At 40.1% G+C, this 25,400-nt stretch overlaps 1 protein-coding gene across 2 annotated transcripts in view; it reads left to right on the top strand.

Annotated features, from left to right (window-relative positions):
- Positions 1-11,225: 11,225 nt before the first annotated feature.
- Positions 11,226-25,400, top strand: part of LOC131685781 (calcitonin gene-related peptide type 1 receptor) — a 126,606-nt gene continuing 112,431 nt past the window's right edge. The window contains exon 1 of one of the 2 annotated variants that reach the window (XM_058969724.1): positions 11,226-11,475. In XM_058969724.1, coding sequence (XP_058825707.1) covers positions 11,463-11,475 — 13 coding nt within the window. In that variant the 5' untranslated portion in view covers positions 11,226-11,462. Of the gene's footprint in view, positions 11,476-12,616; positions 13,321-25,400 lie in introns of those variants that run through there. The other variant, XM_058969725.1, reaches the window with a different exon arrangement.

Below are 25,400 nucleotides of genomic sequence, written 5' to 3'. Positions count from 1 at the left end.
TCTTTTCGTGCTGAAGGTCGAGGTTGACTAAAAGAACTTAAACATTTTAGTAACAGTTGGAGTATTATGGGCTTTGCCCTTTCTCTTGTTAGTGAATCTCTATGGAAATCGATATTGATTTCTTCGCAGACCGTGGGATTGAAGTTAGGGGTCTGGGACATACCCTAGCTTCTCTGATTGTCTGATGGTGATTGTACTACAAAGTGCGCTGATTTCATCAGTGTGTAACCCGCCCAAACATAGCAAATAAGCAGTAGTTTTCATTTTATTATTTTCACATATTTTGTCGTATGCAATTTTAAACTCAGGTGATTCGCATTTAATGCCAAAAGATCCTGACTACTGCGCTGCAGAAGACAAAAAGCTAAGTAACCGGGAAACTCTAAGCTTGTTCATTGACCCTACTCCACGCTTTTCTAAACTTTCTTACTTCAAATCCTTGCTCTCCCTTGAGTACTATGGCTCTTAATATTTGAAAAATACTTCACCTTCCAGTCCCTTGCTAATTATATGTCGTTACAATATAAAAAAAATGCAATTTTAAATGTTCCTTGTTTTAATGGCATTGTAAGGGAGGCCGTATCCGCCGGGTGCTTGTTTGACGAACTAGGAAATTAATCCACGGGGCATTGGGTGTGCGTGGGAGGACGCATTGTCTTGTCTGAGTGGAGTTATGACTTCAGTCATGTATGAGGGTTGAGCATTGACCATTCGCGTATCATCTGGATCGAAGGCTAGTTATCGATTTTCCTCAGTCAAAAAGAAATTTGTTCATGCCCCTGTTGCGAAAACGGTGGATATTGCATAATTGTGGCTAATAAATATTAATAAGCCCCTCTTACTACGAAACTTTCTACAAGAATAGTATCTGACACAAGAAAAATTTTGACGCACACAATACCTCTTGTATAAGATTTCGCATTTTATTCAAACGATTGCTGGGTATAATCAGCACCGACACGATAGAAACCAAGAAAAATTCTTCGCACGATAGAAAAGTGAACGCTTCCGATTTATCAAAATATAATCAATGCTCGTCATAGTCGGCTATCCGAAGTTCAAGTTGCTTATTTGGCCAAGCGTATTAATACGAGAAATGAATAATTTCCCAAATTCTCGGTAGCCGGCTACCCAGAGGAATTATAACATGATAACGCTATTGGCACACTTACTAACAACGCTCCCTTTCCCGTGATACATGTGGAAATGCAAAGGATTCTTCGGTCTCTAGCAGCGACGGGTATCGGATTAATCTTCCTTCCTTTCCCAGAAAATCTGCATTCTGACGCTGCCGGCGTCGGCATTGATCAGCACACAGGGATAACATAGATTGCACAAAGTGAGCATGTTGAACATTTTGCAATCTCATTTGGTTCTGCTCAATAACGGAGTAGTAACTACGGGCTATCTGTTACGCTTATGCTTACGGAACTCCTCCCGACATCGATGAGATTTCAATTCTCACGATACGGTACGGGGTTGTCTTCTCGCTGACAATTGATCTAGATTACTCCACGATCTTTGCTACAGCTTTAAGAAGGTGGCCTGCTTACTGAGAAAACGAGCGTAACACAGAACTGGCTCATAGTAATTTGTCATTGTTTTGAACTCATTCCTGTGAAAAGGTACAGCCCTATTGTGTTTTGTACTGCTGGCTAAGGTGAGATGGAAGGGAACGATTCACATGCATTCTGCCCACTAAAATACCATTTGAAATACCTGGAAATTAGTTCCGCCATGTGTTCTCTGTAATGAATTCCACTTTTCCGAAATACAACATGAATCTGGTAAGTGGTCACTTAGCAAGTAAGTGATGCCAGATCGTATAACTTGATCTTTTTTCCCACCACTCAACACACTTTAGACAGATATGTTCCTTTCAATTCCACTATTTATATAATAATAAAATGCACTTTACTATCAAAACAGATATTTCTTCAGTGTTAGTATCAGTCTATGCTGGCAGTATATTAGACTGATACCAACGCCGAAGAAGAAAGTCGTATTCGAAATACTAATAAATACTACATCTGTGAAGTGCAAGTGTATCTTACCCAAGCAGCAATCCTGGTTTTATAGCACACTACAAGTGCATTTTAAGTTTTAAGAAGGGCTTCAAGTGTGCCATAAAACCTAAATTATTACTAGGGTATTATTATATTCATAGTGAAATTGAAAGGAAGATATCTGCCATAAGTGTGCTGAGTGTGATATTCCACTAAAACGCTGAAAAATTTGTTTTGAAAAAGTTGGGATTATGATTTCAGCGTTATCACACACAAGTACGCATTTTAAGTTGATATGCGAATTGAATCTTTTCTTTTTGTTAATCGTTCTAAACGACAGTCGCTACTTCTGTTGCTCATAATCGTAGAATCGAAAAAGCAGGGGCTTTTCTTTATTGTTTTGTTTTAAATGGTTTTTAGTAACGAAGGAGACAGTGAAAAGACAGAGGTGAATTGCATAAATATGAGAATGAGAACACTATACCGTATATGGCAAGATTTTCTTTATTGCTTTTCTCTTCTTTAAGCTTTTGGAATTTATTATATGCCGTTGTTTGATCAGTAGATAGACTTTCTCCTCTCTTAAAAGCCGCCTGGAATCCGTGGAACAAGGATGATTAGCACCATGATTTTACCTGCCTCATTCCTGTATTTTCAGCGATGCTGTACTGGGCTCTAGTCCCATGCGAAAAACGACTTTCCCTGACAAAGATTTCCCTCCGGTTCCGATGCATTTCTAAATAAACACCTCGGCTGAAATGATATCCATGCTCCTCAATCGGCTCCTTATTCAGGGACAAAGACAAAAAACCTGACATCTGTTGAAAACTTCAAGAGCCCTGCTGCAACGATATACGGCCGTGGTTGAAATATGCAAACAACTCGCACTAATAAGCTTAGTGTTGCGATAACCAGTCTGAAGTAGAAAGCAGATATTGCTAACTGCTTGCGTTTGTGAAGGAATTCCGCGTTCACGTACCTGCAAAAGAAGTAGAGATCAATGGTGTGGTTACCTATTCGTTATTGAATTACGCACCGAGTTAGGTGTTTTAGGCCAATGAAGATTCTGGACTGCATTCAGCATCCGTCGCAGCTGACGGGAACAGGACCCATGTCAATTCAGACTCGTATCGGGTGACCTCCTAAGTAACAATTGAAGTTTTTTAGCAGGCTACAAGTGCAATCTAAGTTTTATGAGTGGCTATAAAACTATCATAAAACCTCAATTGTTACTAGGGCTTTACCGAACTATCTCCTCTGGGGTAAGGTTAGTCTACCTGTTTGTCCGCCTGTTCACCTTTTTGTGTCGAGTTCCCGTTAATCAATATTTGAATATCGATTTGATATCACCGTAGACTTATTATGACGCTTTTTGATTGATGTTTTCGGTAAAAAGTAGAAAGAAAAAACTCAATCTTACTGTTACTGTTTGCTTTCGGCAACTTTCAGGACTAGCTATTTAACACTCTGTTCTCCGTCGGGTAGCTGTACAAAAACTTACTCATTGTACCAATTCGGGTCGTTATGAAAAATGTGCCAAGAATCAAGCGGATGATTCCTGTTTTTAAATTCAGTTTGTTTATTTGACCCAACACGTTTGCGGTAGCATGGCGGCACCAATTTATTTGTTTTGCAATGAAAATTACTCAAAACTATGTTCCCCTCGATATTCAAAAGGAATAATTTGAAATTTAAATTAGTCTAAGGAAGGCAATTTGGGGAATTTTTGTAGATTAAAAATACAGTTAAGCTATTTCAGGGATAGGGAAGAGAGGGTGGAAATCAATGCGAAAAAGAAGACACAAACTTTCAGCTTTATAGCGAATGGAAGAGACGTCGGCTGGACCTACTGGGAATCCTGTTGGGAGCAAGACTTCCCCATTGCTAGTTTTGAAGCATAAGATTTCGTGACAGCAGAGTTTGATTTAAAGATGTTTCAAAATTATACAGCAATTAAATTATTCATTTAATGAATAATCTAACTAACGAATCATTTTGAATCTTGAATGAGGAAGAAACGAGGACAACCGTACCGACAGTTTCAGTGTAAAAGGGATATGATAAATCGTTTGGAGTGACTAGGCTAAGAAGGTTAATGTCACTTCTTAGGTCCTTTGGGATGCAACAGATGTATTTACACCTTGCTTTGGCTAATGAGCCTAAGTTATAGCGCCTTTACTCGCTCTTATGAACGACTGCACCCAGTAAGGCAATAAACTTCATACGTTCCATAATACCTTACTAGGACCGAGCCTATAGTCAACAATTGGGAATCACTCAGATTAATAGTGATACAACACCCTGATGTGGCACACAATAATAAGGGTCTGCCACAGTAGATCAAACACTGGTCGCAGTGTGATATGTACAGAACAGCAGAAAAAAACCATATTTGCTGTCAAAATGTATGGACTGACGTTAGGGTTAAAGCGACTCGGTGTTGGGTAGAAAAATCAGCATCAGAATACTAGGTGTAAGAGATAAAATTCAAACAGAAAAATACTCCCTTACAAAACAGACGTCTTAGGCTTGTTGTTGGTGGCTTCATCTGCTATTCTTGGTATCCTTCCAGATGACAATGGCCATGTTTAAATTTCAAGAAAACAGCCTCTTCCATTGTAACCCTTGTTCAAGGGTACAGGCGAGAATTTCATCAGGAGCAACTTCCACAATTCTTCCGAATGATCACAGAACTTCAAATACTACGAATACCGTCTTGAACGTGAAATATAGTTAGCCTCACAATCCACTTGGTGCATTACGTTTTTCGAAAAAAAATGACGCGTGGAAAATTATACGTCTGTACTCAACCATAGCTTACTTTGATCTCTGAGTCTGCACAGTAGGCCTGGCCGTTTTAATACTTGCGACATATTACACATAATATGTTTAAAAATATTAATGTTGAAAAGAAAACACAAAAGAATATCTGCAGTGTTTTCCAGGATGCTTTTCAATGCTGGCTGTGTAAGGGTTAGAATAGAGTATAATAGAATAGAAGAACATTTCGTTTCGTCTTGTAATAAGTGCTAAAAATTACAAACAAAACTATAGAGCAGATAATTAAATTCGAATACTAACTGTTTCTAAAAATAGCTAGCTGAGATACATAACGCATGTATTCAGAAAAAGAAACATAGTTCACCGATTTTTCATGCGATTGCAGTGCCACCTGGTGGTAGGTCTATCGGCGAATCGTCTATAAATGTAAGTAGGCTATAGACAAAAAATGACAGCTTTATCATTTATGGCATATTCGTTTTTGACAGTGCACCGGTGTAGTCGGTGCTACACTCATTCAAACTTGGGTGTAATCAGTCTATCTCTTTCTTTGCACTACACCGGTGTAGCACGATCGATCGTAATACTACTACCCAAGCGTTCCCTATCGCGATCGGTTCCGCTAGCCAGCTTGTACTTTGTCTTAGACACATTTATCTTCAGTCCTACTCGTGCTGCTTCGCGCCTCAGTCGGGTATACAGATCTGCTGCCGTCGCCTTGTTTCTACCGAATATATCCACGACGTCAGCGAAGCACATGAACTGTCCGGACCTCGCGAAAATCCCCTCTTGGACCTCGTATTGAACCCCGCTCTTCGCATTACACCTTCCAGCGCTATATTGAACAGCAGGCAGGACAACCCATCACCTTGTCTTAGTCCTCGGCGTGTTTCAAACGGACCCGAGAGGCCGCCCGAAATTTTGACACAACACTTTACACCATCCATCATAGCCTTAATCAGTCTTGTCAGTTTCCCAGGGAAGCCGTTCTCGTTCATCATTTTCCATAGCTCTACACGGTCCACCGTGCGGCTTTAAAGTCGATGAACAGATGATGTGTCGGGACCTGGTATTCACGGCATTTTTGGAGGATTTGCCGTATAGTAAAGATTTGGTCGTTTGTTGATCTGCCGTTGATGAAACCGGCCTGATAACTCCCGACAAATCCATTTACCAGCGGTGACAGGCGCCGGAACAGAATCTGGGATAGCACTTTGTCACTGTGATCGCTCTGTAGTTTTCACAGTCGAATTTGTCACCTTTCTTGTATACCGGGATGATGACCCCTTCCTTCCACTCCGCCGGTAACTGTTCTCTGTCCCAGATTCTTCCGATTATTCGGTGCATGCTTTCCGCCAGTTTCTCCGGACTCATCTTGAATAGTTCCGCTTCTAGACCATCCTTACCAGCTGTCTTGTTGTTCTTGAGCTGTTGAATAGCCTCGTTAACCTCATTCATAGTGGGCGCCGATACATCCCCCGATTGTCCACCTGCGCACCATTCAGATGTTCATTGTCGCCTCCACCTTTCGACCACCTCACGTTCGTCCATCAAGATACCTTCCTTGTCTCTACACATTTCGGCCCGCGGCACAAAACCGTTGCGAGAGTCATTCAGCTTCTTGAAGAACGCCCGCGTTTCCTGAGAGCGATACAGCAGCTCCATTTCCTTTCTCTCAGACTCTTTCAGGCGGCGCTATTTGTCCTGAAAAAGACGAGTCTGCTGTTTTCGCTTCCGCCGATATGACTCCACGTTCTGACGAGTGTCTTGAAGCAACATAGCTGCGCGTGCTGCGTTCTTCTCGTCCAATATCACTTGGCACTAGCCATCGAACCAATCGTTCCGTCGACTCTTCTGTACGTATCCCAGGACGTTCTCCGCAGTGTTGCTCATGGCTGCTTCAGTCCTGGTCCAGCAGTCCTCAAGGGGAGCATCGATGAGCTCCTCCTCCGGTGGCAGCGCTGCTTCAAGATGCTGCGCGTACGTTGTCGCGACGCACAGTGGCTGGAGGCTGGCCAAAACCTCAAAAATTTATTTTTGAAATATTGATATTTTCTATTTTTCCTAAATTTATCATGTATTGAATGATGTATATTCAAAATATTATGATCATTGGATAAGAAAACGATTGTTAACATCAGTTTGAACGTATCAAAGTCCGGCCTTTTTTATGATTTTCATTTCCGAAACCACCATTGCTCTGTTCACTTCAAATGCATGTTGCTCTTTTGATTTTGGTCCGATTTTAGCACAACTAGTTTCATTGTGTAGAGGAACGAAAGAACTTGGTTAGTGAAAAAAATAAATTAAGTAAATTTGCTTGGTACTATGACTTTTTAGTTCAAATATGTATGAGTTGGTCAGATCAAAAATACTTTTTTCACTAATGTATTCTGAACAAATTTCGGAATCATTTCGGAACGATCACATAGTATACATTCTATGGTAAATAACCTCTACTTTTCGAATATCATGGTCTCGTTCTGCGCCTAGGTGCGCAAAAAGGTTTAAGGAGATTTTGAAGCTTTGTTGCTGATATGGAGGCGCAGGGTGTTTTGTGTAAAATAGTTAGACAATCTACAGTAAACCAACACGTTATACAATAGATTTAAAGTATTGTTCTTCATTTTTATGATATTGCTGACATTGGTGAACAGTAACGGAAAATCTATCATGAAAATGGGATCATAGTTATAAGAAAGGTTCAATGACACTGTATGGAAAAATTCATTTAATATTTTACGATTTTTGACACCAAAATGAGCTCAGCACCTCAAAATCAGCTTAAATTGTGATTTTCAGCCAAATTAGGTAACATTTGAGGTTTTGTCCGACTTTTGTTTGAAGACCCGCCACTGCGCGACGTTGGTTTCCCTCAGTCGGTCCAGGTTATACCGCGGCGGGCACCGGTATCTTACACTGTTCACTACGGATAGTTTTGGACGCAGTTTAACCATCACCAGATAGTGGTCCGAGTCGATGTTAGCGCCCCGATAGGTCCTTACGTCGATAATGTCCGAGAAGTGCCGTCCATCAATCAGAACATGATCAATTTGCGTCTCTGTTTGTTGCGGTGATCTCCAGGTGTATCGGTGCAGGAGGCGGTGCTGAAAGAAGGTACTTCTTATGGCCATGTTCTTGGAGCTGGCGAAATCGATTAGTCTTAGGCCGTTCTCGTTCGTCTGCTGGTGGGCGCTTAACCTTCCAATTGTCGATCTGTATTCCACCTCCTGGCCTGTCTTGGGCAGCGATCGTATTCACGCTCCAGCTGCGCGTAGAATTCGTCCTTGTCGTCATCGCAACATCCGAGGTGGGGACTATGCACGTTAATTATGCTGATGTTGAAGAACCGGCCCTTGATCCTCAACCTGCACATTCTGTCGCTGACCGGCCACCATCCGATCACATGCTTTTGCATCTCCCCCACCACCATAAAAGCTGTTCCCAACTCGTGTGTATTGCCGTAGCTCTGGTAGATGGTGAGGTTCCCGCGAAAGACCCGCACCGTAGACCCCTTCCAACACAACTCCTGCAGCGCCACAATGTCGAACTTGTGGTCTTTCACTATATCGGCAAGTATGCGAGTGCTCCCGATTAAGTTAAGCGACCTGCTGTTCCATGTCCCAAGTTTCCAGCCTTTTGTCCGTTTCCGTTGCGTACATCTGTGCCAATTTTGTCCATCTGAAATGACCCGCCCGGTTGCTTGCAGCTCAGCTTCCCACATCGCGTTCTTCCACCACCACGGGGCCCGGGAAATTTGAAAATTCTAGTCACTTAAAAAAACGCCAACACGCTAACGTGTTCCAGTTGCGTCAGTTGAAAATTTATTAGCGAACCGAAAGCGGATGTGCTATTCGAACAATTTCGTGGCGTACACAAAAGAGAAACTGATCAACAAGTTGTAGAAGATGCCAAAATCTGTTTTTTAGACGGCTATGACCAAACTTCTGGTCAATTCTCACGTAAGGCCACCCAAAAGGGAGTAAAGTCATTTGAAAATTTGCTTTGTTTTGATATTTTGTAATCATTTTTGTTTATCCATCCGAAAATTGTCTCTTTAACCAACACAATCATTAAACGTCGAATGCGCGCCTCCGATGTATTGGGCTCATAACGACAGTTATTGGCGCATCCCGGGCCGAAACATTGGACTTGCTTCTCAGGCCATGAATTAAATAGTTTAGCTGAGATCTGGCACTCTTATACTCAGCGCACGACCCGACAACGTGTTCAATGTCGCAATAACTGTCGTCACGAGCCCAATACACCGGAGGCGCGCATTCGACGTTTAATGATTCGACTTGACCCGGTTCACTTGAATGAAGTTACAACCCACATCGAGAACATAAGTTTCGTCGAACTTTTCGAGGGATAATGGCTATAAAGCGTCCTTTAATGAGAAGTACTGAAAAACTCATAGAAACTAACTTTTAGTGAGAAGTATTATCTCCCGCACTACCCGGAACGGATGTTTCTGTTAAATTTCACAAGAGTTTCCATATTTCCCCAGTCAAAACAGAGAGTCCTTTAAACACTTCATCGAAAGAATGGCCTCCATAGAACTTAGAGTGTCTCTAACCATGAAGTAATGGTCGGTGGGCAAAATGTCAACGACCCGAAGGGTATACTGAATGACGACTAATTCTGCGATGTAATCTGAAGCAGGATCACTGAGTTTGTAGAAAGCGATGAGTTTTTGATGTAAGATTTTAGAGCCAGTTGACTCGTCGAGTTTCAGTCCTTTTAATTTGATTAGGCAAACCCGGTCCAAGAGTACAAAGTTTGGAAGCGCAGACCCAGCGAAAGTTACCTGAAACGAAGCTGATGAAGAATCAGTTATTTTCATGTAATCCGCGATTTTTGCTAAACGCACTTGCAATCAAGAATTTTCACTGACTCAAGCAAAGGGTTGTTGAAGAAACCAATTCCAAACTGTAGCAGACCTGCGCGAGTAAGCCCCATGTTGGAGACTACTCCCTCAATCTCGACTTGTAGGGCTGGCATGTAGACACTTTTTCCAAAAAAACGCAGCAAGGAATCTTTTTGGTTTGTCTAAGCGCAAATTCTCGATCGAATACGTTCCGCGTTGAAAGAGTACACCGATTGTTAAAAAATTCCACATCTCTGGATTGGTACAAAGGTGCCCCTTCTTCTGTCCTGAATATTGAAGCTGAAGATTTTCCGCTTAATTTCATATAGCTGCATAGCAGATATTTATGCGAAGTACTTTTATTTAAGCTAAGATACCATAAATATTAATTGATTTACAGTTGATAATTTAAACTAAAAAGCAGTTTTAACGTATTATTTATACCAAAAGTTACACACTATATGCCGCCAAAAAATGTTTTTCCTAATAATCAATGATTTAATGAAATTTTAGAGGGTCACTTGGTACAGTTTCATTCATTTTATAATTTCCAGTGTATGAACATTGAACATGTTGCTTGAGATTAAAGGACAACTGCAAGCATTTGATATACTCATTGAAATTACCGACGCAAGTTATAGTTTTTATTTTAATCCTAAGTGTACTCTACTTCATTGGGGTTATGTCTCTAACAATACCCACCTATCTTTTTTAAACATTGCCTTCTTATTATCTTCGTTACAAGTACATTTCATTTGAATAAGCTCGCCAATATTTTTGTAGGAAACTCTAGATTCGTTATAGGCAATGATTTATCTTGTCCTTCGACAAATTTAACTACCCATTAACTCGAAATGATCTCTACTTAATAGATCTTTCAAACAACTAACGTATTTGATTTCAATTTGTAGTCTATATTTGCGTTGAACTTTCAGAAGTTTTCGAGTAAGATTCCATTTCTCGTAGTTTCATCCCTTCATCCCCCAATTAATTAAGCCAATGTCAACTATATTTACGAGATCTTATCGATTCCAGGTAGGTTTTCCAAGCGGGCTATATATAAGTACGTTTTGCTATAGGGATTTGCCTCAAAAAGTTAAACTTAACTGATAAAGCATTAATTTACGACGCTATATCAACACGCTCTTTTTCACGGAAATCAAAGATTACACTGCCAAACCCCTCCACGTAATCGACAACAAATGAATTGACTCTGAAGCATCTTGTTACGGTAGAGCACGTGCTTGCTGTCCTATGCTGTTAGGTGTTACCTCAAGTAAGTGCCGGTTGAACAACAAAACTGCCAAACAAAAATAGAGAGATGTCTCTGTTGCCTGTAAACTTCCGTACGGGTACAGCGAGCGAGAGCATCGGAGAGTACTGAGAAACGCAGCATCCGTTCAATCTCGTCCAAGTTCACCAGTTGCATTCCATCCCACATTACCAGCTACCCAGCTATGAAGGTGGCGTCGAGGGTGGTTTTGGTGTACGCTGAATTTCTTTCGCTCGGAAGGATGATGCTGGACTGGCGTAGATTGTTCAGTTAATTCAGTAGCTTTCCATCGGTCGGCCGGCTCGGGGTTGAAATACGAATTGTCTGTTTGTGTGATTCAACAGGAGGTAGATTGTGAATGATTGATTGAATTTTACTGAAGAGTGATGTTCGGTGGTTGAAGATAACGAGCTAAAAACAGCAATGAAGTTCTATTGGCTCAACGGGTTAACTATCATAAGCACGATGCAATAAAAGATCATTCGGGATAAAGAAATGTCGAAGAGAACCGGCTGAATTCGGAAGACATACAATGGATAGCTTAGGTGAGGAAAAAGCATTTTTCTGAGCGGAATTCAAATTGCATTCTTTGGTTCACGCGGAGGTGATTTATTGTTAATGCTGCGTTGAACTAATGTTTAGAACTAGTGTCCACGATTAGCGCTGCATTCATCGTGGAACGATTTTAAAAGTATAATATCGTAGGGTTTAAACAGTGAAAGAGAAACTCCTACCAAAAGTTCAAAAGTTGTAGTTGTAGTACATTTGCCAGGTAAACAAAATAGTACTGACGAATCCGATCTAGATCACGAGATCTGTATTAGGGGAGACCGGGGCTAGTTGGCGGTGGTTTCAGTTTTCAATTTTTACCGCTTTTATGTATGTAGATCTTGCAAAATAGAACACGCGGCATGAAAGAGCAGACTGTTGGCAACATCTCTGATTTTTTTTAAAGTGTTTGAATGCATTGTCTCCATTTTTAGAGACAAAAATGTGTGACGCGGAAAACCGACACCGGGGTAAGTTGGCGGTATGTGAGGATACGCCAAAAACTAAGAAATCAAATGGAGATGCAATTACTTCAAGGGTCCTTTTGGAACGTGCTGAATGTCTTTTCGAGAAAATTTATATTAACCGACATTTTTCAATTTCAATACCACGGCATTTTGACTTTGACGGGTATTCCCTATTCAAAAGCAAATTTTCGAAATTCTTCATGCAATTGGCCGGAATAAATGTCTCCTACATTGGCGAGATACACCGGAAAAAGATTTTCTTACTTTGGAGTGAATTCCAGAAATTTTTTTTTTGACTTTTTTGCACTGTAAATAGTACCGCCAACTTGCCTCGCGTGCAGCACCGCCAACTTATCCCAACCGCATATTTTATTAAAAACTATTTCAAAAATAACTTTGGTTTGTGGATAGATGTAATATCTATACGGATACTGAAAGCTCTTTTCACGCGCTATCGAAAAATATAATCATTCGGGAAATAGATTCAAAATCACCCTAAATAACGCAAAGTATTTAAAATTTAGAAAATTTACTTGGTGCGCTCAAAAACACAATATCACCCACAACTTCCTCCAAACAAATCGTTTTGCAACAAAAACACATTGGATAACGGGTTTCACATAACTTGAGGTACACAAGAAGATTCAGCGCTATATGTCTAATATAAACAGAGAAAAAGGGATTCCGCCAACTTACCCCAACCGCCAACTAGCCCCGGGCCATAACAGTTTTTGCAACCGGCCGAGACGGTTGTGCCTCCAGGTGGAAGGTTTTGTTCTCGAGAGAGTGACGTAGTGCGAGACGCTGTATGCGTTTTTGTGGGAGAGAGAGAGACCAGTTTGTTAAGTGTGAGTCGACAGTTGATACGTCGGAGGCGTGGTCAACGGCATCCTCGGTGTTTTGACAGCAAACCGCGGGTAGACGAATTTGCCTACCGCGGTGGCAGAAATCGACAGTGATCGTGCCTGTACACACAGAAAAAATATATTGTATTGGTGTCGTCGGGCAATTCTAATCGACGAGAGGGGAAGCGTCACAGGTAGACCCATTTGCTCTATTCGTCTACCGCAGAAGTGGTACGACGAATAAGGAAAACAAGTGGCACCGAAAAGTGCCGCATCGACAGTGGGATTTTCGCAGCAAGCCACAGGTAGCCACATTTGATTACCGCGGCGGTGGAAACGGAGAGAGCGCGCTTGTGGTGGTGATACCGACGAGCAGCTTAACCGAAGAGAGTTTTGAAGTGTTGCAGGTAGGCCTATTTCTCTACTGAAGAAGCAACGCGACGAAGAAGGACAGCAAGTGTCACATTGTCAAACAACGGGCACCGAGTTTACAACGTAACACATGAGGTGTGTTCTACAGGTATAACAGGTATATTTTTCATTCCTTTTTGTGATAGTTTTTCTTGCTAGGTAAAATGGATGAAGAGATGGGAGAACGAGTAACAGACCCTCCCCCTAAGCCTTATGCTGAAAATGTAAATCCGACTAGAATTAAAATTTACCCAGAGTCGTCAACGGGACCATGGATTGTATTTATTAGGCGTAAAGTAAAGGCGCTAAATATTATTCAAATTTCTAAAGATTTGACTTCGCGATTCTCGGATGTAAAAGAGATCGTCAAAGTCAATAAAGATAAAATACGCATTGTCGTTGGTAGTCTCAAACAAGCCAATGCAATTGCTTCTTGCGAGCTTTTTACGCGTGAGTATAGAGCGTATATTCCTTCAAAGGAAATTGAAATTGATGGGGTCATCACAGAATCGAGTTTGACTGTTGATGACATAATTAAGCATGGGGTTGGTCGTTTCAAAGACACCATACTTAAAGACGTAAAAATACTTGAATGCAAGCAATTGCATTCAGTATCACACGAAGGAGATAAAAAAGTTTATCGACTGTCTGACTCATTTCGAGTGACTTTCGCTGGGTCTGCGCTGCCCAACTATGTCATTATCGATAAGATTCGTCTCCCTGTTCGCCTTTTTATTCCTCGTGTAATGAATTGCCTTAATTGCAAACAGCTTGGCCACACAGCCACTTACTGTTCCAATAAGGCACGGTGTGGCAAATGTGGGGGTTCTCATCAAGAGGATACATGCAATGAAAATTCAGAAAAATGTTTAATGTGCGGAGAAAACTCACATGAGCTCCCTGCATGCCCCATTTATAAATTGCGTGAGGATAAAATTAAACGATCCTTGAAGGAGAGGTCTAAGCGCTCCTATGCAGAAATGTTGAAAAATGCTACCCCTAAACCCATTTTCTTAGAAAACACTTACACATCTCTATTTTCGGAACAGTCTGACTCTGACGGAGCGTGCGAAGGTACATCATTTGTTTTACCCGGAAATTCCAGAAAAAGAAAACAGTCTTCTTTTCCCAAGCTGCCAAGAAAGGGCCTTAAAATTTCTCCACCAATAGATAAACTGCGCCCAAAACCGAAAAATTCCGATTCAAAACCGAAATCAATTCCGCCCGGTTTTGGGAACGTACAATCCAAACAGAACACCATTACTGGAAATAATAAAATTTCGACTTCCTCTGAGCCTCAGCCGGGGGTAGGATTATTGAAATTTTCTGAAATTGTTGATTGGATTTTTAAAGCATTCAATATTTCTGAACCACTAAAGAGTATACTTTCAGCTTTCCTCCCAACAATTAGAACATTTTTAGAGCAGCTGATTGCTCAATGGCCCATCCTTGCAGCGATTGTATCTTTCAATGGGTAATTCACCTCCTCCAATGAAAGATTCCATCACTGTTTTACAGTGGAATTGCAGAAGTATCATACCTAAAATTGATTCCTTAAAAATTTTACTGCATAATTTAAAATGCGATGCTTTTGCTCTATGTGAAACATGGCTTACCTCAAACATTAATTTCAACTTAAATGATTTCAACATTATTCGCCTAGACCGAGACACCCCGTATGGAGGAGTGCTTCTAGGAATTAAAAAGTGCTATTCTTTCTATAGAATTAACATCCCCTTGTTTGCGGGCATTGAGGCTGTAGGTGTCCAAACGAACATTAAAGGCAAAGACATGTCTATCGCTTCTATATATATACCTCCCAAAGTTCAAATTGGACAACATCAAATTTTTGAGATAGTGGAATCCATGGCTGCTCCGCGTCTGATACTGGGAGACTTCAACTCGCACGGAGTATTGTGGGGTTCCCTCTACAATGATAATCGATCCTCTTTGATATACAATGTGTGTGACGAATTTAATATGACAGTTTTAAATACTGGCGAAACAACACGCATCCCCAGACCTCCTGCACGTCCAAGTGCATTAGATCTATCTCTGTGCTCGACATCACTTCGGTTAGATTGCACGTGGAAGGTTGTACCTGATCCTCACGGTAGCGATCATTTGCCAATCGTTGTTTCAATTAACAGTGAATTAGGCCTTACGAATTCAATCAATGTTCCTTATGACTTAACACGAAATATTGATTGGAAAACATACGAAACATTAATTTCCACTTCTCTTGCTTCTACAGAAGAGCTACCCCCTACCGAAGAATATGAATTCTTAGCGGGTTTAATTATTGAAGCAGCAGAACAAGCCCAAACGAAATGCAATCCTGGAATGACAATAAATAGACGCCCCCCTAATCCTTGGTGGGACAAAGAGTGCTCTGATGCATATGAAGCTAAACAAGTTGCCTACAAAGAAATTATGAAACAGAAAGGGGGTATACGTGAGAACTTTGAAAATTATTTCATTTTGCAAAACAAATTTGACAGTATACGTCGTGCCAAAAAGTCTAGTTATTGGAGACGCTTCGTTGATGGCTTGTCAAGAGAAACATCAATGAGTACTCTTTGGAACACAGCCAGAAGAATGAGGAATCGAAACGTGACTAATGAAAGCGAAGATTTTTCGAATCGTTGGATATTTAATTTCGCCAAGAAAATTTGTCCCGATTCTGCTCCTGCGCAGAAAATCACTCGCGATGCTCCCACAAGTAACGATTTCATAGATTCGCCTTTGACAATGATGGAATTCTCAATTGCACTCCTCTCATGCAACAATAATGCTCCGGGACTAGACAGAATTAAATTCAACTTGGTGAAGAATCTGCCTGACCTAGCAAAAAGACGCTTGTTGAATTTATTCAATAAGCTTCTTGAGCAGAACATTGTGCCGCACGACTGGAGACAAGTGAGAGTTATCGCTATTCCAAAACCGGGAAAGCCAGCCTCCAATCATAACTCGTATCGACCGATTGCAATGCTATCCTGTATCAGGAAATTGTTGGAAAAAATTATCCTACGACGTCTCGACAATTGGGTTGAGGCGAACGGCTTGCTATCAGATACCCAGTTTGGTTTTCGGAGGGGAAAGGGAACGAATGATTGTCTGGCGCTACTTTCGTCAGAAATCCAACTCGCTTACGCAAAAAAAGAACAAATGGCGTCTGTGTTCTTAGACATAAAAGGAGCATTCGACTCAGTCTCCATTGATGTTCTCTCGGAGAAGCTACATCAATGTGGTCTTTCACCGATATTAAATAATTATTTATACAATTTATTGTCAGAAAAGCACATGCATTTTTCATATGGCGATTTGGCGACACTCAGAATAAGTTACATGGGCCTCCCACAAGGCTCTTGTCTAAGCCCCCTTCTCTATAATTTTTACGTGAATGACATTGATAATTGTATTGTCAGCCCATGCACTTTAAGACAACTTGCAGATGATGGGGTGGTTTCTGCCACAGGACCAAAAGCTATAAATTTACAACAACCATTGCAAGATAGCTTGGATAATTTATCAATTTGGGCTTTAAAGCTGGGCATCGATTTCTCTACGGAGAAAACAGAGTTGGTCGTTTTCTCAAGGAAGCGTGATCCAGCTCAGCTTCAGCTTCAGTTGGTTGGTAGAACGATAGCTCAAGTCCTGACTTTTAAATACCTTGGAATTTGGTTCGATTCTAAAGGCACATGGGGAGGCCACATTAGGTATCTAATAACGAAATGCCAACAAAGGATAAATTTTCTGCGAACAATAACTGGATCATGGTGGGGTTCTCATCCAAGTGACATGATAAGATTGTATCAAACAACAATACTTTCAGTAATGGAATATGGGTGCATCTGTTTCCGTTCAGCTGCGAACACTCACATTATTAAACTGGAACGGATACAGTATCGCTGTTTACGAATTGCCTTAGGTTGCATGCAGTCGACCCATACAATGAGTCTTGAAGTACTAGCGGGAGTTCTTCCTTTAAAAGACCGATTCTGGGATCTCTCTTCTCGTTTACTTATTCGATGTGAGGTTATGAACCCACTGGTAATTGAAAATTTTGAAAGACTTGTCGAGCTTCAACCCCAAACCAGATTCATGACAGTGTATTTCAATCACATGTCACAAGAAATAACGCCTGCTAGGTATGTTCACACATACGTCAATATACTAGATATTCCTGAATCCACTTTATTCTTCGACACGTCCATGCAAGCAGAGATTCGTAGAATTCCGGATCATCTACGCTCGCGGGTGATCCCTAAAATATTCACAAGTAAATATCAACACATAGACTGCCTTAAAATGTTTTACACTGATGGGTCACGAATCAGTGAGGCCACTGGTTTCGGTATTTTCAACAATAATTTTTCAATTTCTCTCAAACTTGCAGAACCCGCCTCTGTTTATATAGCGGAACTAGCAGCAGTTCACTATAGTCTTCAAATAATTAATACTTTACCCCCGAACCATTACTTTATCCTCACTGATAGTCTCAGCACAATTGAAGCTCTACGCTCAAAGAGGATTGATAATCAAGATCCATTCTTTTTGGGGAAGATACGAGAATCTCTGAGTAACCTAACAAGAAAATGTTATAAATTTACCCTAGTGTGGCTCCCCGCCCATTGCTCTATTGCGGGCAATGAGAAAGCTGATAATTTAGCCAAGATTGGTGCACTAGATGGTGAAATATATGAAAGACCCATCGCTTACAATGAATTTTATAGCGCTTCTCGACAGAGGACACTTGCTAGTTGGCAAACATCTTGGGACATTGGAGATATGGGACGATGGCTACACTCAATTATCCCTAAAGTATCAACGAAGGCATGGTTCAAAGGATTGGATGTAAGTCGGGACTTCATCCGTGTGATGTCTAGGCTCATGTCCAATCATTACACTTTAGATGCGCATCTCCGTCGTATTGGGCTCGCTGAGGGTAATCATTGTGCTTGTGGAGAAGGTTACCACGACATTGAGCATGTTGTTTGGTCCTGCACTGAATATCGTGAAGCCAGATCACAATTAGTAGATTCTTTACAAGTCCGACGAAGACCAATCCATGTTCCTGTTAGAGACATCCTGGCGTATCGCGATCCTCTATACATGGAACTTATCTATCATTTTCTAAAAACAGCGTCTGTCAAAATTTAATTAAATTCATCTCCTCATACTCTCATCCAAGGCTAATCATTCACCAATTAAAGTGTCCTAGAATATTTAGTTTTTAAATTTAGACAAAAACAGAAAAAAAGTAAATAAATGCACCCGAAAATACTAGATCATTATGAAATACAACAATGTAAGGAAAAAAGCAAACAATAAAGTGATTTCAGTGTTAGTTTTAGACAAAGTACTAATATAGTTAAAATTAGTCTTAAGGATTTTTGTAACGTGCTATGTAAAAAAAGAAACTGGCGTAAAAAGCTTTTGCAAATGCCGTGTCAAATAAACGTATGAAAAAAAAAAAAAAACTAGCCCCGGGCTCCCCTATGTATAATGAAATGAAATAAAATATTTTGTTGAAGTATTCCAATAAACGATACAACAGATGGTAGATTGGCGATAGGAGTGAGCTATGCTATACTTTCATATTCATCACAATCGAGAGCGTGGGAGAATTCCATTGGGCACTGGAATATGAAATATTCAGCTCTAACGTGACATGTAAGACTGCAAGATCTTTCATTGATTGGGACATTTTAACAAGCAACCTAACTGATTGTAGCTTTTTGTGACAGTTTTTCTACTCAGCTTGTATTTTGTATCGAAAATGTCGTAGCTTGCAATTGTTTGTTCTAATTATTTACTATATGAGCTTGAAGATTCCGTCTAATTTAGCAACTTTACAATATGACTAATTTACGAAAACCAATTACTAATTCGCATAAAAAATCGGAAAAAATAAAGCTTGTCTTAGCTGAAAACCAGTGTTTAAAAAACTAAAAATCAATTTGCAGAAATTGTTAAAAAAATTTTCCCAATATGGACAATTACATTCACTGTCAAATGGGCTATGGGCCAACTCCTACATATCCATAGACTTATTTTGGCTAATGAGGACAATGTTCTTAGATGTGTATTCCTGGACAAAATGAAATGAATTTGTATTAGATTTTGATGTCTGTTGAACTTCCTGGATACAGATATGAACAATAGACTGGTTCAATTTTTGACTTTTACCTCCACCAGGCTTTTCTGATTCCTTTCATGGTCCTTAGTAATTGTGCAAATTTTGGTATCGATTGGTTGTGTCTACAGACCCTCCAAAAATTTCAAAGTTTATATGGAACTTTGTATGGAAAATCGGTTAACATTGAAATTTTTTTTTTTTAAAATCACCTTATCAATCAATTAATCAGAACACTATATATTTCTAAAGGTAATCTTCTACTGAACACATTTGTGGAACATTGCAAGTTTATGAAAATTCGTTGAGAAAAGTTATTAACAAAAGAAGCAGTATGACTTCAAAACAAGTGGATTTTATTAGTAACCATAGCAACCCTGTTTGAATAGCTACATCGTTATACCAGTGTACACTAGACTTGCCACCCACCGCTCGCGTATGGCAGATACAGCTATGCAAACAGGGTTGCTATGGTTATTAATAAAATTCACTTGTTTTGAAGTCATACTGCATCTTTTGTTAATAACTTTTCTCGGCGAATTTTCATAAACTTGCAATGTTCCACGAATGTGTTCAGTAGAAGATTACCTTTAGAAATATATAGTGTTCTGATTAATTGATTGATAAGGTGATTTTTTAAGATTTTTTTTTTCAATGTTAACCGATTTTCCATGCAAACTTCCATATAAACTTTGAAATTTTTGGAGGGTACGTAGACACAACCAAAATTTGCACAATTACTAAGGACCATGAAAGGAATCAGAAAAGCCTGGTGGAGCTAAAAGTCAAAAATTGAACCAGTCTAATGAACAACTTAATCAAATGTTAATGAAGTTTATCAGAACACCTTTACGCGAGTTTTAGATTATTGGCATCTGATTACTACAATTATTAAATCCAATACATTGGTTATATAAATGAAGTCTTCTAGACATTCAAAATCCAATCAGACGTAACACTATGAGGAAATTTTCATGAACATCGTTCAGCTGATTTTATCGGAACCCTAGATCCACTTTTTCTACACAGTAGAGTGGTCAAAAAAAATTAATGCGATAATGCCACTGCACTTTTCAATGCACCCACCCTATTGTTAGCCGGAGTCCCCAAGGTATTAGCAGGAACCCACATATATTCTTTTATATTCTACGACCTTATCGGCCTTCAATGAGCGAAGAGCTTAAATTTTATTTAGGCTCTCAGTGAAAAAATAAGAAGCCACGGAGCGTTATTGAGACTGAGGGCATCAGCTAATACTACGACATACCCGGAACTCGGATCATTGTTGAAGCTAGTGAACCCTTCGATGCGTGATCGGACAGTGAAGAACGCAGTCAAAGTTTTTTTATTTATTGTCAAAAAATGCTTAGGACCTTCCGCGAACGTAGATCGTCCGGATTTTCATGTGTGTCCTTTTTGATAGACATGTATTCCATGTAAAACAATGTAATCTGAATATTGAAGGAACATATGTAGAAGTATCAATGTCTGTCATAAATTTAGTTTGCGATTGAAACTCGACAAGGCATCAAAATTTACAATGATCGACTGTTTCATATTCTCGCGATGGATATATACTAGAAACTGAATCGGGTTTTCTTGAAAATCGGCTCGGTTACCTTCTTGGAGAACTCGATTCCCAGATTTACAGCTCAACTTCTAAAAAATTCAAAAATGCCCTCAAATGTTCCATGACAGAACACACGCTATCATCTGGAATTCGTGTTAGCGCGTATAGCTTGGCAATAAAATTTACCAATGCCAGTTACGTAGAAATCGTAAGGAAATGGGACTAGAACAAAAGAAAAACCTTTTACAAAACCCATGTAGCAGATTCGAGAAGTTTCCGTTTCGCTATGAGAAAAGTACAAGTGCTTTTCTGACAACAAGTTGTAAAAATAGTTGTTTGTAATTGGTAGCAGCCTGTAACGGTGAGCCCTCTACGAGATAATTTTCCATTCTATCGAATTAAGAGCTTTGTTGTTCGCCAAAAATACGAAAGCCATGAGCCCTTTGGAGCATATGTCGTTTGAATTTCTTTTGAAAGCAGCACAAGACAATCGTTCGTTCCGTTAGCTTTACTAAAGACAAATTTAACTTTTGCCAACGCGCCACTTGTCTTAACTAAATTGTCAATGAGTGGTAGAATAGCATTTCAATCGGCCGATACGAATTGTGGTCGAAAGCTGATTATTCCGGTTTATAGATAAAGATCAACGAATTGTTTTTGATTCTGTCTGGTTCAATAGCATTTTTTGATTCTGTCTGGTTCAATAGCATTTTTAGAATGACATTAGTGCACCTGCGAATTCATCGATAAATGTGAGTTATTCTGCGACATGTCACACGCAATTTTCTGCATTGGAACGCAGTACAGACACACTTTTTCGCAAAGTTCAAAGTTAATCGCGTCAAATATGACTCGTTTTCGTTCACTGTATTTCGATTTCGCATAACCGAAACAGTTGAATAGCAAAGTATTTCAGGAAGTCATTAGTTCGAAAAAGTCCATTATTCGATTAGTTTTGTTCAATTTTTGAAAGAAATAGATTCGTATGCGCCTATCCCTCGAGTACAGGATTTGCACTAAAGTCAGCGACCGTCTGGCTCAAATGGCTGCGGTCCACTAGGAGGTTGATAACAGCCTATTATCTTTTTCTAGGACAAAATCAGCCTACAGACTGTGTGGCATCCGGCGGGTTGAAGTATCTCAACCAAGAATTGATCCACTGGGTTCCTGTTTCCATGTCGTAAACATTGGCGACTGCAAACAGGAGTCCTCAAGTCAAGGTGTTTCTCCGTGCCGAGGACTGAATGGCTGGCAGGACTTGAATATGCCAGTGGACGTTTGTTTCTTCGCAAATCGTGGGATTCAAATGATGGTCATATCCCTATAAGCCAACGTGTTTGGTATCTTCTAGTAGCTGTAAAACAAGTGCTGATGATGAAATTTGTAGTGCTGTACTCGAGTATAGTTAGAGTAGCACAAATTAATCTTCAGCGTAAGCGTACAGCAACTGTGAATCTATCCCGCCTTGTGAAGGAAGGAAAAGCTTCCATAGCTTTTAACCGTATTTCCAAGAAAATTTCTGTGTTGGAAAGCTCTTCGTAGCTTTCTACAAAAATGGCATGATAAATTCACGTGAAATGCCTCGTGCATATATACTTGCGAACAGTGCTATTGACGCATGTCTTATATCCGACTTCACAACTCGCTATCACGGTAAATATAACTGTTAACAACATAAACAAGAAATACGTCTATTGTTCCGCATATTTGCCGCATAACATACCATCACCATCTGATGATTTCAAAAAGGGTTGTATCATACTCTGGTAGAAATGGGATTCCCCTCATAATCGGCAGTGATGCAAATACCCACCACATAATTTGGGGCAGCTCAGATAGCAATTTGAGAGGCACCGAATTAGTGGAATACTTAAGTAGTACAAATCTGCACATCCTTAATGGAGGAAGCGGTTCAACATTTGCATGAGCTGGCAGAGAAGAGGTGTTAGCTATAACTCTCTGCTTTGACGGTATTACGCATAAGTTGGTAAACTGGCTCGTACCAAACGAGCTCGAACCATCGCTATCTGATCAAAATTACATCGTCTTTGTTTAATTAAACGTCTCACTAGATATCGTCACATATCGTAATCCCAAATGTACGAACTGGGACCTCTACGAAGAGGGCTTGGCGACTAGGTTTCATGGCTATCTGCCGATGATTGAATTTCCAAGTAACTTGGATGGGTCGTGGATAAAATAAGTTCACTCATAGTAGCAGCAAACCAAGAGGCTTGTCCGTTTCGAGTTATGCGTGCTTCTAGAAGGAACACCTTGGTGGAATCCCGAACTTGATCGACTTAAAAAATTATGTAGAATAGTTTGGAATCGCTTCCGCAGGGATGGGTAGGAGGCATTTAAGTTGGCTCGCAAAGCATTCAGAAATGCCCTTCGATCCTCTGAGCGAAGTACTTGGAAACGCCCCTGTACAAATATCTCAAATCTCAACGAGATTAGTAGATTAAATAAGTTACTTTTGAAATCAAAAAAACTTTCATGTCAGTTCAATTAGAACTGCTAATGGTGAATACTCGGCTCACGAAGGTGTAGTACTCAACTGTCTTTTAAACACACACTTTTCAGGCTGTACGGAGCCATCACTGACGACTGCCCGTAAGTTCTTTTCAGGTAGTTCTGGTTCTTGGGCATTTACTCGTAGAATTGTGGCAACTGAATTGATCAAATAAGCGATTGAAAGTTTTGCTCCGTATAAGTTTCCGGAAAAGGATGGAATCATTCCAGTTCTACTACAAGAAGGATATGAACACTTCAAGCATATTTTGAAAAAGGTCATACTTGTAGTCTCGCAACAGGATACATTCCATTAGTGTGGCGGGAAATAACTATTGAATTCATTTCCAAAGGTGGCAAAGAACTTTAGACCGATCAGTCTGACCTCCTTCCTTCTCAAATCAGTGGAACGTTTAATCGATCACTACATTGGGGATGTTAGCTTTGGCGAGCACCCGCTGCATGCAATGCAACATGCATATCAGCGGGGGAATCCAACTACCACCCTGTTACACAATGCTGTCTACATTGAACAGTTCTGTGAACAGGGACATTGCCGACAACCCACAAACGGTTCCCTAATAATGTGTGCAACTGTTCGGGCAGTAATGACAACCGCAAAAGCTGCGTCTAGTACCTTGAAACCAACAACCAGTACCACCAGGGAGGAAAAACAAATAACAAGGAAGAACATCAGGAAACAACCGCGGTGATGATTTAACGATCATTCATATGTATTACTTAGGATTTGAAATTTTTCGTCCATTTTGAGTTTTACATTTGATTGCTTATGGTGGCTGTCTTACCCCGTTTTCCCCTAATAAACGTTTAGATATTCTTACAGTAGGTGCTATGATGGATGAAGCAATTTTTCTCATTTTATTTCCCGGTTTATGCACCTTCTGTAGCCTTTTTATTTTGGAAAGTGCGGGGTTGGATTTATTATTGAAACTCCCAAAATTGGTTTAAATTGTATTAGTGAACCCGTTTCACAATATTTGAGAGCGTTTAATTATTTTAAACTGGAGCGACTTAATGGAAAGCTTAGTTACCCTTTTCCGCTCTAACTATGCTATATTATTATGTATTCAACTCTATAATACAAATCTACTTGACTTTTGAAGTCACACATACATTTTAACTAATTCGACCCCTGATCTGTGTAATTCAGAACAAGCGTACCCTTTAAAGTTCATTGCCCTTTTTTTTAAAATATACTGGAATTGAAACGAAATTAATTCCCCAAATTTGTTTCAACTAACATTTTTGGATTTTTTATACGACAGAAGAGGGAATGCTATAAACTGTCATAAATTTTACCCACTGTCCCTATAATGTTTATTACCAAAAACTCGTGTACGTTTACAAAAAATTTCATTCATTTATATGGATAATTATCTGTCAACCCACTAGGACACATCAATACGTATTTCCCTCGCACATTTGACATTCAATTAGTGAGGTCTGAAATTGTCCTTTAGAGCTCCGAAAAGCAAAACTTTCTACACAGTCTGCTTCATTTACCTCAACCTATCTCAAATATTATTTTTCATGAATCGCTTTTCAGTTCAACAGCTTCCGTGTGCATGGAACTGTTATTTCACAATCTACAGGCCAAGCATCAAATTAATCCAGTAGCCACAATATATTTTATGAAGACGAACTTATGTGATACCTTCAACCACAGGACACCGAAAACGGTGGTGGTAAAGTTTTCAACAGTAGTCAACCATACTTTAATATTCTACATTCCACCGAACCTACATATCTGTAACTCGGTATAGGTTCTGGAAGTCGGTGAGGCATAAACGTATGCCATTCCATATCCTGTCCATCCCCAACCAATTTACTGAAAATGCAGAGAGACGTCAACGAAAGGGACATGCTTGTCGTTCGAGTGCAAAAAAAACACCATCCTGTGCGGTTGCGATACGGGCCGGCCCTGCTTGGTCGCTTGATGTGTGGATGGGCGTCGTGT

The sequence above is a fragment of the Topomyia yanbarensis genome, chromosome 2 (assembly GCF_030247195.1).
Source record: "Topomyia yanbarensis strain Yona2022 chromosome 2, ASM3024719v1, whole genome shotgun sequence".
Classification (NCBI taxonomy): Eukaryota; Metazoa; Arthropoda; class Insecta; order Diptera; family Culicidae; genus Topomyia; species Topomyia yanbarensis.
Note: the sequence above shows the minus strand (reverse complement) of the source record. Positions and strands in the feature narration are given on the sequence as shown.